Source organism: Tiliqua scincoides, chromosome 3 (assembly GCF_035046505.1).
Source record: "Tiliqua scincoides isolate rTilSci1 chromosome 3, rTilSci1.hap2, whole genome shotgun sequence".
NCBI lineage: Eukaryota > Metazoa > Chordata > Lepidosauria > Squamata > Scincidae > Tiliqua > Tiliqua scincoides.
Genome location: NC_089823.1, coordinates 101,420,872 through 101,438,050, shown reverse-complemented (window position 1 = coordinate 101,438,050; position 17,179 = coordinate 101,420,872). Strand labels below are relative to the sequence as shown.

General features: G+C 42.6%; 1 protein-coding gene across 1 annotated transcript in view; it reads right to left on the bottom strand.

The window, feature by feature from the left end:
• The window catches only part of TMTC4 (transmembrane O-mannosyltransferase targeting cadherins 4), a 58,962-nt gene that overhangs the window by 28,680 nt on the left and 13,103 nt on the right, over positions 1-17,179 (bottom strand). The window contains exons 4-7 of the mRNA XM_066621688.1: positions 14,246-14,462; positions 10,979-11,066; positions 5,699-5,796; positions 3,508-3,600 (exon numbers count right to left, since the gene is read on the bottom strand). Of these exons, the coding sequence (XP_066477785.1) occupies positions 3,508-3,600; positions 5,699-5,796; positions 10,979-11,066; positions 14,246-14,462 (496 nt within the window). The remainder of the gene's footprint in view (positions 1-3,507; positions 3,601-5,698; positions 5,797-10,978; positions 11,067-14,245; positions 14,463-17,179) is intronic.

Here is a 17,179-nt window from a genome sequence, read left to right as displayed (position 1 = left end):
CACTCCTCATTAAAAAGCATAGGATACGGATATGAAATTCTTCAGTGCATTCTCATATTATTAGCATCCTACCTAGCAGCATTACAGACACAACAGGGAACAGTAAAAACATAAAAGACTAAGAAATTATCTTATTTGCACTGCTTTGTCTTCTGTAAAATGCTGTTTAATAAAATTTAGGCTGTGATCTTCAGCCTACTGGAAACAGATCCTGCTGAAATCAGAGAGATTTGCTTCCAAGTAAACGTGTTTAGGGTTGGTTACAAGGGGAAACATAACAGAAACCATTATGCTTTAGGATGCCTAGTTTTATCACCATACTGGATCAGGAACGCTATAGATTGCAGCCCTGTGTGGATGTTTCAAGAACTTCAAGTACAATTCACCAAACTTCAACATGAATGGGAGCCACCATCATACAGACACACCCCATAGAAATGCCTCAGGTTTGCCCCAAAGAGACTGTCTGCAGAGCCACACTCTGTGCTTGGGGAAGGTTTCTCCCTATTATCTGGCATATTGGCCAATCAGTATTTCAGATCACAGAAAAAAGATTTCCCCACGTATAGCATTTGCCTAGTCAGACTAACAGCCCAATCTTACCTAAATCCCCCTCACTGATTGAGCCACACCACCGGAGCACTTGCTGCATCCTATGGCGGGGGAGCAGTCATGGAGGTTTCCTCCAGGTAAGGAAACATTTGTTCCCTTACCCAGTGGTAGGCCTCCTATTAGCCCTAGAAGCTGCACCAACTACTTTGCTGGCAGAAGTCTGAGGTGAATAAGGGAGAGGTAATAGGGGTAAAATGGGATGAGGATATCAGCACAAGCCACTGTCACCAATATCTGCCTTGAGGGCCCTTGAGCAAGGTGGAAAAGTAGGTTATAAATCTCTTAAATAAATAAATAAAATAAATATCCACCTAGTTTCACCCCCCCCCCCCATTCTGCCTCCTCCCCTCCTGGACACTCCTCAATCCCTTTCCCTTCACATCCCATTCTGCCCACTGCTGGCTTACTGTCTCTGGAAGGGGCAGCAGGCTCTGGTGGTGAAGCTGCAACATTGCTACCTCTTGTGGTAGCATTCAGAAAATAGCCACTGTGCCACCAGTAGCCATTTTACAACAGCAGAACACTGTCATAAAACCCCCAGCACACCAGCCCAATTCTAGTTAGAACTGTTAGTTACCTATATCCAGCGAGATGAAGGTGTGGTTATAGAGCAGCCTCTCTCAACATTCATCCCCTGCTGTATCCCTTTGCATGCCGATTAACAAGCAACCGGATATACGACGATGGTCATTAGTCAGTTGTGACTTTAAAAGGCAATTTAGGGGTGAAAAAGCTATTTAGAAATTGTTTACCAGGTACTGGTTTGCTTTCGAAAACTGGAATTGCGTTCCAGAGGTTTCTACGGGCCATTCTGAGGCCCACAGAGGCTCTGCGAGACACAGAAGAGGCCTCCAGGGTCTTCCATGAGGCATCCCAGCATCTGGAAAGTAATTTTCATTTAGCAACCAAATCACTTAACAACTGGTTTTGTGGAACAGAACCCTTTCGTGAAACAATGCATTCATTGAGTGGTTACCTAGATGCCAAAGCACTCTTGCTGCTTTAACCATCTTTGATGTCCACAATCATAACTGTATTATTACAGTAGATAATTGACAACTGGCATGCGGTAGTGTTTAGCATTTAACTGACAGTACAGTATTAGATAGCTGACATGTTATATATTTTGCACTTGACAGCTGACATGCAATGGTATATGCTATCTGACAGTTACTGGATAGTTGCCAGCTCGCAACCGCCAAACAATCAATGCCAACAAATCTAAAAAATATCAATATTTTGACATCAGACTTAATGTTAAACCTCAATGTTCAATCCATTTTAGAAGTTTTGGGGAAAATCATTTCAGTTATACGGAATTTATTATTTTACAGGTCTACGGCCCAACCCTATGGGCTATTTACAGTAGAAGATCTCCTAGTCTACCGCCATAGGTGCCACTGCAGCATCACAAAGGGCACGTTTTGCCATGCACTTCAGGGCTGCTGGAGCAAATGGCCGGAGGCCTCACATGCATAGCAGCAGCTGCTGGATGCTGCATCAGTGCAAGTAAGGAGGAAGCCGGGGTGTTTCAAGAGCAGCAGAGTGGGTAGACCAAGGGCATTTCAAGGACAGCATAGGGCAGATCCTAGTAGCAGCAGCACGTCAGGATGCTATGCCTGTTTTTCCAGCCTGACATACCCCATGCCTTTCCTTGGACTTATGCCAGCATAACTGGGGATCAGGCAATCTACTGGAACCGGGAGGTAAACAAAAATACTTTTTATTCTCTCAGGCCATTCCGTTTCCCACCACCACCACAGCATGTAATCTAAACTCTGCTGGCAGTGCTGCATGCTATGGACTGGTGGATGGGGGTAGGACTGGGCTGCTAAATGTGAATTCAGAAGAAGGATACAGGTTTTATTTAGGAAAAAAAGTTAGGGAAGATAGCTCAGTTTTGATAGCAGATATGTAAATTTTTATAGAGACTGCTTTGTGGTAGTAAAGGCAAAGAATCCCAGCATTAAAAATGGCAACTTTATTTTCCCTGCAGAGTCTCACTGTCATTTTCACATGCACACAGAGCACTTGCATTTACAGGCTGTCCAATTCACCTCAGTGGAAGGAGAGATTTCCAAACATTCATGAGGGGCTCCCCTTCAACGGAAGTGGCATACCTGAGCTGAATCCTGGACTGGAATGCATTCTCTTCTAATCCAGCGCTGAAAATTCTAATCTTGTAAACAAAATTAACATGGAAGTTCTAAACACATTACTCGGAAGACAGCTCTACAAGGGGGGAAAATGGGTTTGTTTCCAAGTAAAGTGTTGAGAAGCATGTTGACTGCCTGGTCTTTGGTTAAGCTCAAGCATTTTGTGTTTGTTCCTTCAAGCTGCTCTGCTAGGAATGCTGGTAAACCTGCTTTTAAAGTAAGTTTATCAGCATACATTGAAGGACCCCCTCACATCCAACTAGAGAAAATAACCCAGAAAGCAGGGGAAGGGAGAGGATATGCGTATGTCTTGATCATGAACATCCATATTTGCATGGCATAAGTTTGGAGTGGGGGTGGGGAAGTATCACTGTATCATTTGAATGGATCCAGGGAAGCATCATTGGAATGGATCCTTATTCTTGACTGAAAAGGATTGGGGATGCAGAAGAGCGAAACAATACTGGTCAGCAAGAAGCTAGCAGAGTGCTGAAGAAAACAGGATATGGTTGAATGAAAAGCTGGGGCCTGAGGAAAGAGTAGGTAATAACGGCATGAAGTTGAAGAAGCTAAGGAGGGAATTAACCTCTAATATTTTCACTTGTGGAATCAAAGTGCATTTTATCTTTCAAGTTGCTGTAAAGACATTCTAGAACAGTATGGTAACATTTAAAATGTTCATGGTATGAGGACACAGGTAAAAAGGCAGCTCTTTAATTCTAAAGTTCAGTGGAATCACCTCCAGTGACTTGTCCTTACGCAGTATCTTCAAAACAACCTCCAAAATATTCAGCTTGTTAATCACCACAGCATCAAAAAGAGCATTCAAACCCTAAAGAAACAAGAATAAAAACAAAACAGATAAGATGAGAAGAGGTAAGGATGAAGAGAAATTTCGCATGTTTCTTTAAAAAAATTTTTTTTATATACAGTGCATTTCAAGAATTATTTCGTGTAAATTTAGGAGACAGAATCCTACTAACCATTAGACTGTATGCTTTGGAAAAGCTGATGAGCGAGAAACTATGCACTAGATCAGGGGTCTCTAAAATTTGGCCGAAAATTTTAAATAAATTTTAAATAAATTTATTAAATTTATTAATAAATAAATTTTAAATAAAAAATGTATTTTTTATCAAATATCTGGCACGGTATCAAGGGCCAGAAAAGAAAATTAAATACAAAATTTAAATACATACATTAGAGATGGAACTTAGATGATGAATGGGCTCAAATGTCCAGGATTTCTCCAAGGACCAACATAGCCAAGGAAATAAAGCACACACAAGCACAACTCTGGGGATCAGAGGCTGGCCACAGGTCGAATTGAGGCTCTCCGCAGGCCACATCTGGCCCCCGGGCTGGGGATTGGAGACCGCTGCACTATATTGTGGTTAAGGTTTTCATGTCCTATGTTCACTAAGGTTGTAAACTGATATATGCTTACATGGAAACATATTACCCTGAATTTAATGGGCATAATTTCCTACTGTGCTCCAAACTAGGATACTAGATGACAAGGCAGAATGGTTCCTAACAGTCATCTGATATATAACCAATCATTTTTTATTTATTTTTCACATATTATACCAGCCTTCTCCCATGGGCCTCAGGACAATGCACATGCCTCCTCTCCCTCTTTTTATCTTCATTGCACTTTCAAAAGGAGGACAAGGAGATCAACTCCAAAGCCAGGGAAGGAGCCAGGAGAAAGGTGGAGGACTGCTAAACTCCAAGGCCTCATTGTTGGACTAGCAACCTTCAATGAGAAGGGGGATAGTCAGCACGGAGTAATCACCATCATCACAACCTTTAATGCACTGAGGGATATCTAGAAAGGAGGAGGAAGCAGCAGACGTTGAAGATGTTAATGAGGTTCAGATTCATAAAGTTCATAGAGTGTATGGTGAAGAGGGTCCCCTGGAATCGAACCCCATATTTCCCATAGGCTTGATGATTCAGTATCCACTAGATTTTCCAGAACCGAACCCTTGCAGATAATGAGAAATGACTGTACGGCAATAGTCTTACAACCAAGATTTCAGATAATGAAGTCTGCATCTGTACATCTTTGAACTTGGCAGCTACAGATTTTAACCATATGCGCACACACACACACACACACACACACACACACACACACAAGAAACCACAAAATGGGAAGACACAAGTGTACTAGGAATTCTTTTGTTAATTTAAGAAAGTTTATCCTCATTTTCTCAGAAAAACCCGACAGGCAGCCCAATCCACCATAACTCCTCTTGCAGAGATGTAGCAGTGCCACTGTAGCCTCTGCTGCATCCTGTGGGGGAATTTTGACATCCAGAGACCTCCAACGGTAAGGGAACATTTGTTCTCTTGCCCCCATATAAGCCCCTGTGGGATGGGTGGGTCAACTCAGACCTGCACAAGTCCGAGTTGATCCATGAAGGTGGATCAAGCCCGGGAAGGGGATAAGGATTTGGCAAGCATCGCCACCACCAAACCCAACCCCCTCCACCTTCCTACTTACCCCCTCATTGCCTCATTCCACCCACTCATCCCCCTGTTCCTTCCATTCCTGCCACATTCCATCCCCTGTGTAGCCTCACCTTGCTCCAGCACCTGACCTGGTTAGGATTGGGCCCGAATAGTGCAATGCTATGCATGTTTACTCAGAAGTAAGGTGGACTGATTTCAATTACTGTACTTACTTTCAAGTAAGTGTGTATAGGATTGCAGCCTAGGCACACTTTCCTGGGGGCAAGCACCATTTAACACTTTAGGGCTTCTTTCTGAGTAAACATGTACAGGTATAGATTGTGCTCCATATAGTAAGTAAAGTCACAGGAAAGATATGTCTTCCCATACCAAGACATTTTAATCAACACTGAATTGCTATTCAATAAAATAAGAATTGTTCACAATTCAAGTCTTAAGAGAAACCTTACCAGTATCGTAATTCCTTGTTCTTTGCACAACATGGCCAGAGCACCTAGTAGAACACTCAGCAAGACCCAGGCTATAGAAAAATATGTTCCTTCTTTATCTATTGATTTAAGAACAGAATATAAAGGAAATAAACGAATATGTTCAAATATTCAGAGAACTAGCCTATGTAGAGAGAGATGCTTTTTTGGAATAAATGAAAATTTGTCTTTCAAGAGTATGCTTTAGCCAAATACTTTTGAACATTTGTGGTAGAGAAAATGTTATCTGTTTTTCTTGGTTGAAATTAGCAATCAGACAGATTCATGTAGACATTTTTAGTCTGTTAGTAAGGTACTGTCCAATATTAATATACAAATAACTTCCATTAGCAAATTTCAATAGCCACAGTATTTTACCAGCTTTTTAGAAAGTAATGATCTTTTCCACATCATTTTCATGTTCTATCAGACACTTCAAAGAGAACTTTATGAACTAAAATAGTCAGGTAAAATAGGCTGTTTCCCCAGCACCAAATAGGGATTTTCTACAGGTTTTTCATAACATGCCATTTCCCTCCCACTATGACTTTAGAAAACTGTTGTGTTTGCTGCCTCAAAAACCTGTATTCCACTGCTTTTATACACCACTAATTTCAGGGTTACAGATGCTGGACAAATTTTCACTTTACATTCTATAGTCAGGTTCTGTTGGAGGAACTTTACCTCTCCTTCTCCTTCAAATGGGGAGGACAAACCGTTTGCTAAGCACACTGAGGCTTTTGCCACTGGCCTCAAGGACACAATCAGCATTCTTTCACAGGCTATGTGTTGGCTTGCTCCAGAATCAACAAGCCAGTCAGAGCAATCATTCCCGTCAACTGCATCGACCACGGACACCTGTGCAGGTCGATGGCCTCTCCTTCGCCTTACAGGCTTCCTCCCGGGCGTCACAGAGCCCCGGGATGGGCAGGAACATTGTAAATGAGACTCCGACCCACATTTAAAGCATCTTCTCACTACAAGGACTCCTGGAGGCTCCTCCACATTGTGTTTCCTCGCCGCTGCTGCAGGCGCTGTGGGAGTATGGGCACGCTCACCTCTAATCTGTTGATTGTCATGCCTCTTCTCTGCCTCATCAATAAGATGGGAACAAAGATGTGCCACAGTGAGGTGGGCCTCAGGCAAAGCTTCCAGAGAAACGGCCAAATTATCAAAGGAAGAGTCCAGAGATGAGAGAATTATAAAAGTTTTGTGAAGCTCAATGAAATGGACACCCTTTTCTTCAAGGTCTGCAAACATCTGCTTCATAAGTTGGAGGTGCTCTGTCATGCTGACTCCAGGGGGCAAACGTGACCGGTAGAGCCTGCGCATGAGGTTATTTTAGACACAACAGAGTCCCATACATATAGCAGCCTCAGCACCTCCCAGCAAGCACTGGCAGAAGTCAGCCCACGGACATTCATGAGCTGGGAGTCTTCCAAACTCAAAATGATGTTAGCCAGGGCACGTTCATTAAGCCTTTCTTCCTCGGGGTCGAGAATAAGTTGGGTCGTGATAAGCCATAATCCTTCCTGTCTTAAGTAGGCCTCCATCTTTATGGACCACCCCAGGTAACTAGTATCATTCAGACATGTGAGAGGGAAGACAGTAGCTGTGGCTGTAGCCATATTTACAACAGTACCTTATCATGCTTAGTCCCAGCTGTATTCACATGCCTACACGCTGCTTTGGGTCAATGATGCTGGGCCCACAACCTGTTGGCATCTGGTAAACACAGACAGCTTACTCCCACTGCCCAAGGTCTCACAGCTTGGCACAGTTCCCAGGGAGTGTGTGCAGCAGCCGTGCTGGAAAGCTTGCTTCGAGGACAGAAACACAGCACAGACAGCAGGGTCCTTCACCAAACGTGTATTTACATAGGATACAGTGCAGTTCAGTACAGGCATTCAGCATTGGTCCCACACAGGCAACCAGAGCTATTCACTGTCACAATATTTAGAGCACAGCAACAAAGTACTCCACAGCCATCCAACAACCCCCTTGCTCCAGCAGTGGTTGCTTTGGCTTTATGGGTGCCTGTTTCAGGGCAGGCTTGGGCTAATCAGCCCCACCCCTTTCCACCTGTGTCTGTAGTCACTCTGCAGGCAATCAACTAGCACCTGCTGAGTGACTCAGCACTTCTTGCCTGTAGCAGGCTTTTGCTGCCTCTGCTGGGGCCAAACTTTACACAGGCCTCCTGCGTCAACCCAGGGGCATCCTCCAGCAACTCCCAGCCAAGGGATTGGGCACAAACCTTGACAGGTTCAGATGCCCAAGTAGAAAATGTAAAAGGCTCACAGCAATTGATAAGGAAATATTTGTGTAAAATTCAGTAGTCGGGGCCAAACTGGGCAATACTTCTGATCATATACTTATTTGATAAGTAGAGAGAAAGGAGTTTTAAACCTTTTCCTCAGCACTAACCCCCCCCCCACTCACATATTTAATCCTGATAGGTCCAGCAGCAGTTTAAAGTAAATTGAGACATGGAAAATAACATATGGTTAAATCTCCCAACTTCAAATATCATAGTTGTGAACCCATTTGTCACCCCCAGCTGATTTAAAAGAAACTAGCATTGACAAAGAGGAAGGAACTGAATCTAAACTGAAGGGGGACCTAATTAAACAATGTCAACAACTCGTCTATCTTGCCATCAGAAGAAGCACTGATCCTTTCCTAAGCTCATACATTTGTAAGTATCCATGCTAGCAGAAATACCCGCAGCAAGAATGATCACGATAGAACATGACGTCTCTGGATCGGATCAGAAGGAATGTGAGACAACAAGCCAGCTACAGCACAATCAAGTCTGTCCATTGACAATGCCTGAATGGGAGACTGCCTGGGAAGCCCATAAACACCTTCATGGAAAATTTCAAATGCATGATGTGGAAGTAAGTTCTACTAATACTGCTTCCTTAAGACAGTCACTTCAGGTTATTCTACTATTCTTTTTGGACAAGAACAGGGTCTTCCTCTTTGTGAATGCTATAATCACCTTCACACTGTCCAAGTTGGTGGCATTTGTCAAAAGGGTAGACACTGCATGACAGCCCTCAGTTATGCAGTAAATTGGACTAAATGTGGGAAGGGGGAGGAGCAAATTTACCAAAGAGCTATTGTATGGAAGATGGAATATAGAGAACCAGCTCATTGTACAAGATCATCTATACTACCATTAGGCAAAGCAATTCCAGACAGCAATCCACACATACTAATTATATTTCTACTTCAAAACTAAGATTCTGGTGCTAATAGCTCTTCATATTTAACCAAAGAGCAAAATGGGCACATTGAGGAAGTTTGGTCTACTTAGGATCAAGATTTGAGAGTTTGCATTTTTAAAAAGATTCCTTGGACCTGCACACTCTTCAAACTTGTCCACAAACCAAGACTCATGTAAAGCGATAAAAACAGAATATAAATCCCAACACCACCTAACTTCCAAATCTTTATCAATTAGCTTAAAAAAATGTAAAGCTAACAAACCAGTGCCAATTATTCCTGCAAAGATACATACAAGCCAATTATGTTAATCAGTTTAACGAAGCACACTCCCTACAACTATGTCGCTTCCCACCACGATCTCCTGTCAGAGAATGGAACTCATTCCTGGTTGGCACCTGAACCTAGTTGAAACTGGGACACCATATTGTGGGGAGGCAGTCTGCCACCCTCACCAGATGGTCACAAGTTTAATGTATGCCAAAGATTTTCAGCAAGCATTTTATTTCTGTTCCAAAAGCTAAATGCCCACAAGTGTTTCTGTCATTTTATATAAAAGAATCTAGTTTACAGAAGTCGATTAAATTCATACTGTGAGGCCACACAACTTGTAAAATTATTTTATGCTCTGATGAAGTCATCAAGGGACAGAGATCTACTCAGGTTGCAGGCTTGGCTGTAAAAGTCTTCTTACTACGTCAGGTCCACTTAGCCCAGATTCTCTGGTATTAATTAACAGGCCCTTTTGATTTTAAGGGTTAAAGAACACATATTAAGAGGGCAGAAATCTCTTCATTTGCAGTCTAGCATTTGCTAGGATCTGGTGCAACTCATAGGAGTTGCTGATCCTCTTAAAAGCAGTGACCAGAGCTGTGTCAAATTCAATATTATATAAATAAAAGAATGGAAAATGCTCAGAGAATCCTATAGAGCAGTGTTTCTCAAACTGTGGGTTGGAACCTACTAGGTGGGTCGTGAGCCCATTTCAGGTGGGTCCCCATTCATTTCAATATTTTATTTGTAGTATATTAGACTTGATGCTACCATGGTATGTGACTGCATTTGGGAAAATGTTACAGATCTGTACTTTTAACAAGCTACTATGCATATTCTTTTAACAATGATAGTAAATAGGACTTATTCCTGGGTAACTGTGGGTAGGATTGCAGCCTAGGATTCCTAAAGTCCTGCTTGATGATGTCACTTCTGGTCATGACGTCACTTCCAGTGGATCCTGAGAGATTTTCATTCTAAAAAGTGGGTCCCTGTGCTAAATGTGTGAGAACCACTGCTATAGAGCTTCAATTCCCCTCAAGAAGCTGGAGGCCATTTAAACACACAAATAAAATGTATACCAATATCTCCTAAAATACAGCTTTGTTTCATGCCATTTTTCTACAGTGCTCTTTGCCCTGGCTCTGATTGACAGCTCTTGCAGGCCATGGGAGCAGTGCATTCCAGGTAGCACTTAACCCCGCAATTTTCAACCATTGTGCCATGAACAGTCCCCAGGTGTGCCACAAAATTTGGGGGCAAGAGTCATATATTAGGAGGGCCATTGGGGAATGTGAACAACGGGCAGCATGATGTGCCTTGTAAACTATCAAAAAACTGATGGTGTGCCCTGAAAATTTTAGTACCTTGTCAGTGCGCCATGAGATGAAAAAAGATCAAAAATAGCTAGCTTAGCCAATCACCACCAGTTTCCTGCCTATTCATTCATGGATGACTCCTACAGTACTGTTTCACTCAGTGATTGATTTTCAGGGAAGGTATCCCCAGTGCTATATGAGGTAACTCTGCATATTATGTTAGACAAGTCTATAAATAAGACACAAAAAGGGCCAATACCACTGAATGTTTAAAGAGTCCGGAAACTAACACTTAACCCCATGCAGAAGTCCCACTATATTCAACGAGGCTCACTCCTAAGTATGTAAGGCTTGAGATGTAAGCCTAAAAGAGTACAGATTTTTTATTTCTACAATCAAATGGACAGATAAGTTCAGGTTCAGACAGTGTAAAAATACTTACTCTCCCGAAATGCCTTGCAGTATCCAAGGAAAGACAACAAAAAGAACAGGGCACACAGCAAGTCTGCTCTGCCAACAATCCCTGCAATCTTTAGAAGAGAAGGATGAAGAATTGAGTTACAAAACACAGACATCTCCCCTAAACTGAAGTAACATGGAAATGCAAAACCTTTTCAAACTACAGTCATACCCCAAGATATGCCTATATGAGTTACAAAAATTCACCATCGCAAGGAGTGAAGACTGGAGACAGGGCAACTCGGTGGGCTGGCAATGAATGACACCATGTCAAGCCACTTGGGACAAAGAGTGTGGCAGCTGCCAGAGAAACAGCCTGCCAGTAGGACAAGAACCAATCTCCAGCCCAGATGGTGCCTGCGTGAATGGCAAGTGTTCTGACCAGGCTATCAAGAACGCCCAAGAAGGCCCAGAGGAAGGGGGAGAAGCACAGATGGGGAGGGAGTGAGCAAGAACAGGTAGAGTAAAAAAGTAAATTTTTTACTTATGAAAATTTGCTCAACAAGGGGTTTTTCAGGAACAGATCACCCTTGCCAGGTAGGCCTTATTGTGTTGTCACATCATCTACCTCATAAGGGCCCATTCCTATCTCCTGCCAGTCCATAGAGCTATTGCTGGAGTACACTCTGCCTGCTAAGGTGGGGGGGGGGGAACCAGATGGCCCTGGAGTGGCAATAATAACCTTTTATATTTACCTTCCCTTAGGCTACCTGGCTTCCAATGGTCTTCTCAGATCTATCTCAGCTCTTTGAGAGTCAGGGTAAGGTCCGGGAAGGGGGGATAGGATCTCCATTTGTGCTATTGCTGCCGAGATCCTCCTCCCCCCCAACCCTGGCCCAGTAGATGGGTACAGCATTTTCTTGTGCTGCTGGGAATATTCTTGCAGTAAAGAGTGGTGCACAAGAATGAATCTTGATTGGAGTGAGGTTGTTAATTGGTTGACTGTTCTCAGTCATAGAAGCTCAGACTACACTCAGTTGTTTTAGGAGCAAAAGGAGACCTTCTATTCCAAACAGAACAAAAGAGAACAGATTAATGGAGTAGTGTGGCTGGAGCAACCTGGCCCACGCCCAGCACCTGTGGTGATCTGGAGGTTTTCCAAGCTCTCAGTTGGGGGGTGGTGGCAGCGCTCACTGCCCAAGTGTTTGGAGCAGCAATCGGAGCATTGAGGTCTTCCCACCAAGGCTCTGGCTCCAAATTGGAGCCATTACAGAGAAGGGGGTGATGTGACAGCATCATCACTTCATCCAGCCCCGAGTGCTTGCCAGCCCAGCAACATCACTGGAAAAGAAGAATTGTATTCAGAGACAGTGTGCCCTTTGGCAATCTCTTTCTGAGCCAAAAACCTTTCCTCTGCCTGTCAGATGATCATCTCAGGAGTAAAGGAACTCAAGCCCTTCTCCTCTGAAAGAACCACAGAGAGAATTCCATATCTCTACCCTCAATAGTCACTGTGGGGGCAGAGGGGGAATTAAAGACAGTAATGGTTGCAAGGAGGCATGAATAATGTGCCAAATGATGTAAGATGGGGAGGGATTCACATGAACATCTTCATGCACCCCAGAATGGCAATTTTTCCAATGAAATTGAAATCTCATAACCGTATTTTACAGCACATACTGCAACTGGACAATTAAGGAACCAAGGAATTTTAGAATGGAAATTTTGTCTGCCCCATTCAAGTCAAACACACTGTCCACTAAATTAAACCAACATGTTATTGAAAAGTGACACTTACAGTCCAAACCTACTGAGGATTAGTTGGTCACAAGCAGCCTTTTGAGACAGCGGAAACAAGTTTCGCTGTTACAAAATGGCTACTGACAGAGTGTACTAAAGCCTCCTGATCCATCCTCCCCACTGGATATAGTACATTTGTTTTTGGTGCAGCTGTACCAACGGTGGGGTGGGGGGAGACAAGATTGGGCCTTTAGAAAAATTAAGGTACAATATACATTTCTATGTCACAGACACTTCTTATACAGCCATTATACTGTTCATATGAAAACGCCTAGATCCCTTGTATTTTTATCTACCAGCACAAAAGAAATCAGACTCTCTCTAATAACCAGTTGCCAAAACATGCTGTTTACTTTGAAAGCCACAGTTGTTTCAAAAACAACTAACTTCACAGTGCCTTGGGCTTTTGAATAGAGGAGAAGTTAATGAACATGAAAGGATCTAATATTAGTTCATCTTATTAACATGGCATGACTACCGCTATTAAATACATTCAATGCAGAAAAAAATTCATCCAATTATGAATTTTCTCCTGCAGATGGGCTCACACAATTAATAACATAGAAAGTAAATTCACTTGAGTCCTTTGGATGTGAGCATACTGGGACCGCCATTTAAAGGCAGTAGACAAGATAAAACTTAAGTACATTCACTATTTCATTCTCTAGAGTCATTTTTCTCTCCATAGGAGATACATGACCTTAAAGCAGCACTGACGTTTTACTGTAACCTTAAAGTCCAAACCATATGCTAAGTATTTGGTAGGTTGGTAGCTATCGCAAGATCCAAGATTTGAATGGAGAGGTCAAAAGAGTTGATTAAGGCTACAAATGTATACCTACCAGAATGGTAATCTATTTGCATGAAAGAGTAGGCACATATTCTTACCCTTCAACATGCAGACAGATGCTCCATGAGGAGCCTCCATTCTCCACAAAAAAGTGGGTGGGGAGACCACAATAATCAGGTTTCAGTACATCAGAGATCACACTGATTTCATTTACATGTATATGGGTCATGATGAGAAATGCCTACCTCACATGTTATGTTAGGGTTGTGAAGAGAAGTTGTGGGTGCCTATTCCTTTACCATGCAAACAGATAACCTGTTAAGTGCATGAACCATGCTCAACACTAGGGTGTCATTAAAAAAAAGTTATAACACTCATGTCATTAATGCAACTTGGCCCAGTGATTTTTCTCCGGTAGTTTAATTTGTGCCATCTTAAACAACAAAAAGATATATTCAAAGGGGCTTCCACCATCTACCTGCATCATTGGCAAGTAGGATCTCTGCCCCTCTCTCTCTTTCTTGGATAAGTCATTTGCAAGAAAACTGTTACACCACCCAAAGAATATGCAAAGAGAAGTTGTACAAGAATATAAGTAATGATTTCATACTTGGATTACATATAAAAGATGTATTTGCAAGGACAAGACAAGGTTAGCTAGTGTTAATCGGACACTGACATTTTGAGCACTTCTTAATGCCTGAGTCATGAGATACTTACACATTCAGTGTGCACTGGATGTACTGCAAAGAGCAAAGCAGCTAGCAGAGATGATTTTGGAACAAAGTTTAGTCTCCTTCCTTTATTGGTGTATTGCAGCCCACCCAACAGTATTGAGAAGACATCAACAATTAAGACAGAGATAGCACAATGGAGTATTATATTGATGACATGAAAGCCCAATGGGTAGAAGCCTCCGGCTAAAAGGTAGTTAATCCTAAACAAAACAAAACAAAAAAACACACAAAAAACACCACAGTTAGAAATTAGGAAAAATGAATGGCTTAGATTAAATGGACAATGATTTTAGAAACTTTCCAATGGAAGAACTGTGCTTCACATTATTATTTCTGGAACCAATGCTCTGAAAATTCCTTCTGGAAGTACACAGCACTTCTGGGTTGCTGCCACAGAAGACAGGGAAGACCCTGCATGTGACAGTGGTGAACAGAAAAGCTCACAGACACTGGTAAATTGGCAGGGTGGCTGGATGAGGGGTGGGCTGCAGGTATGTCAGAGTCAAGTAGCATTCAGTGCAAGCAACTTGCACTGAATACTATCGTGTCCAGATTGAGCTAACACATCCCCTTTGTCTCTTCGGACTTGTGCCAGCTAAACAACTAGTGCGGTTCCAAGGAGACTATTGGCAGTCGAAAGGCTTACTGAGGGATGAGAGAAAATACTTTCCTTTTCCCCTCCCAAGCTCCCAATCTAACCCATCATAATTCTGTGTGGCAGCTTGCTATGGCAGTGAAAAGGATACGATTGGGCTGCTAGAAGCACCAACTTTCTATTCACAGAGATGACAGCGTCTCCAGCTCCACCAAAAAAGAAAAAAGAACAGACTTCAGTTGTGGCTGACCTGCAATTTACACATACTACTCCAGTTTAATCTGTGTCAAGTATGAACAGGGGTGCAAAAATCTAGATGCTGAGCACCCAGCAGAACCTTAGAACAGGGCCTAGCAACTGGTGTCTGATTTGTCGAAGTAGAAAACTTGCGTCTCCTTCTCCCATGTGTGTCAATTCCCTCCAGTCCTCCGATATCAATCTTTTCCACTTGATATTTTCTTTCCCATTCTTTTTCCACTTTCCTTTCCTTCCTGGTCACTCCCCTTCCTCTTTCCACACTCCTTTTCTCCAATAGCCTGGAAAAGGGCTTAATCTGGACTAAGGTTTCCCAGGGAAGAGTTCTAGAACTCCTTTCAAAGCTGGGGGCTCAGTAATAATAAATAGAGAGGCTTTGAGAATATATACAGAGATCTTTTCCCTCTCCACTGCGTATTCACAACCAGCAGCCACTAAAGGGAAACAAGGCGACAACTTTCAGATAGGCTTGAGCCCTGGCACCTCTCAACTAACTAGTTCTTGGGAAGATGACGTGGAGGTGGGGAGACCAGAATGCTTTAGGGAGATCAGGATCTTTCCTTTTGCTGGCACACTTGGATCTCTCTGTCTCTCGTTCTCTTCAAAGACACTTCTAAAAAAATGTGACTGTAAATCCAGTTTTCCATTTCATCCCTCATCCCCCCCCCCAATAACTCATGTTTCATAAGTAAGAATGAGCCAGGGGATAAAAACATAGAGCTGTTTTGAGGGCATGTGATAGAAAGAGAATAGGATACATCCATGCAGCACACCTGCTCCTTGCAAGATACACATGCTTTGAGCTTAATCTGGACTTCTATCTGTTGGCACAGGACACTGGAATAATAACGACAAGCAATTCTGCTTTTTCTGGAGCATTCTGTGATATTTCAAGTTTTACATTTTACAGTTTAACTGGAAACAAGAAGAGTCATTCCTAAAGAACATGATGTATCACGGGGAAGGAGTGGGTAACAAGTAGGTCAAAGGAGAAATTAGCTGAAAAGTGATATCATTTGTGTTTGCTTCTCCAGTATAATAAATCATTTATTACATCATTACTCTGTGACACCAGGTATATTTCTCATATGACCCCTTATTTATCTTACATGGTCACACAATTTCAAAGCACTTCCAATCTTTCTAAATTTAAAAACAAACAAACATTCATTACAAGCAGTAGCTTTAGAAACACACATGGTGGTGGTGAAGATGGCCAATATGCTGCTTGTGAGAGTAAGATGGTATATGTCTGGAGTTCTCTGCAACTCAGAAATGAATCAGAGTTACTTCTGACATCAATACTCCCAACCAGGAGAAAACACGCCAGGAAGCATCTCTTTCAGAAATCCACTACTGTGTCCTAAAGTATACACAGTAGTGTCTTTGGGTCTTTCCAAAGAATTTAGTCAGGGGGTACAAAATTTTTTGTGCCTCTTTTGAGGGGGTACAAAGCTTCTTTTGGGTTCTTTCCCTTCTCCATTGGATCATAATTTCATTTGATCATTGGATCATAATGTCTGTGAATTATGACATACAAAACTATGTAGGCTTACACAAAATGTGAATGCTAGTCTTCACATAATACAGATGGGGTTTCAGTATCTGCAAGGGCCCCCCCACCCCCACCCCCACAGATACAAAAAACAGTGGATAATGAAATCTGAGGTTTGGGCCCGCCTCTGTCTGTCTGCAGCCTTGGCCATTTCAGTAAAAAAAAAAAAAAACCCAACTTCCAGTTTCCACAGGGAAACTGGAAGTGGCTTCTTTGCCCTCCAGGGGCTTCCCCGGGCCTCAGAATGCCTTACATGGTCAAAAAAAGTCACTTCCAGTTTCTTTTCAGGAACTGGAAGTTGTTTTTTTTTTTTTTTAAAGCCAAACAGCCATTTTAGAGGCCATGGGCAGAAGTGCATGGCCTCTGCGGGCTTCAGAAAGCCCTCCAGAGCATAGCCCCGTTTTCCTCCAGAGGGCTCAGGTCGAGCCAAGTCTAGCTCAGATCCGCATTGAGTCAGATATGTGAACACAGAGGCCTAACCTGCATATGCAAACATTTTCAGAAAATTTCCG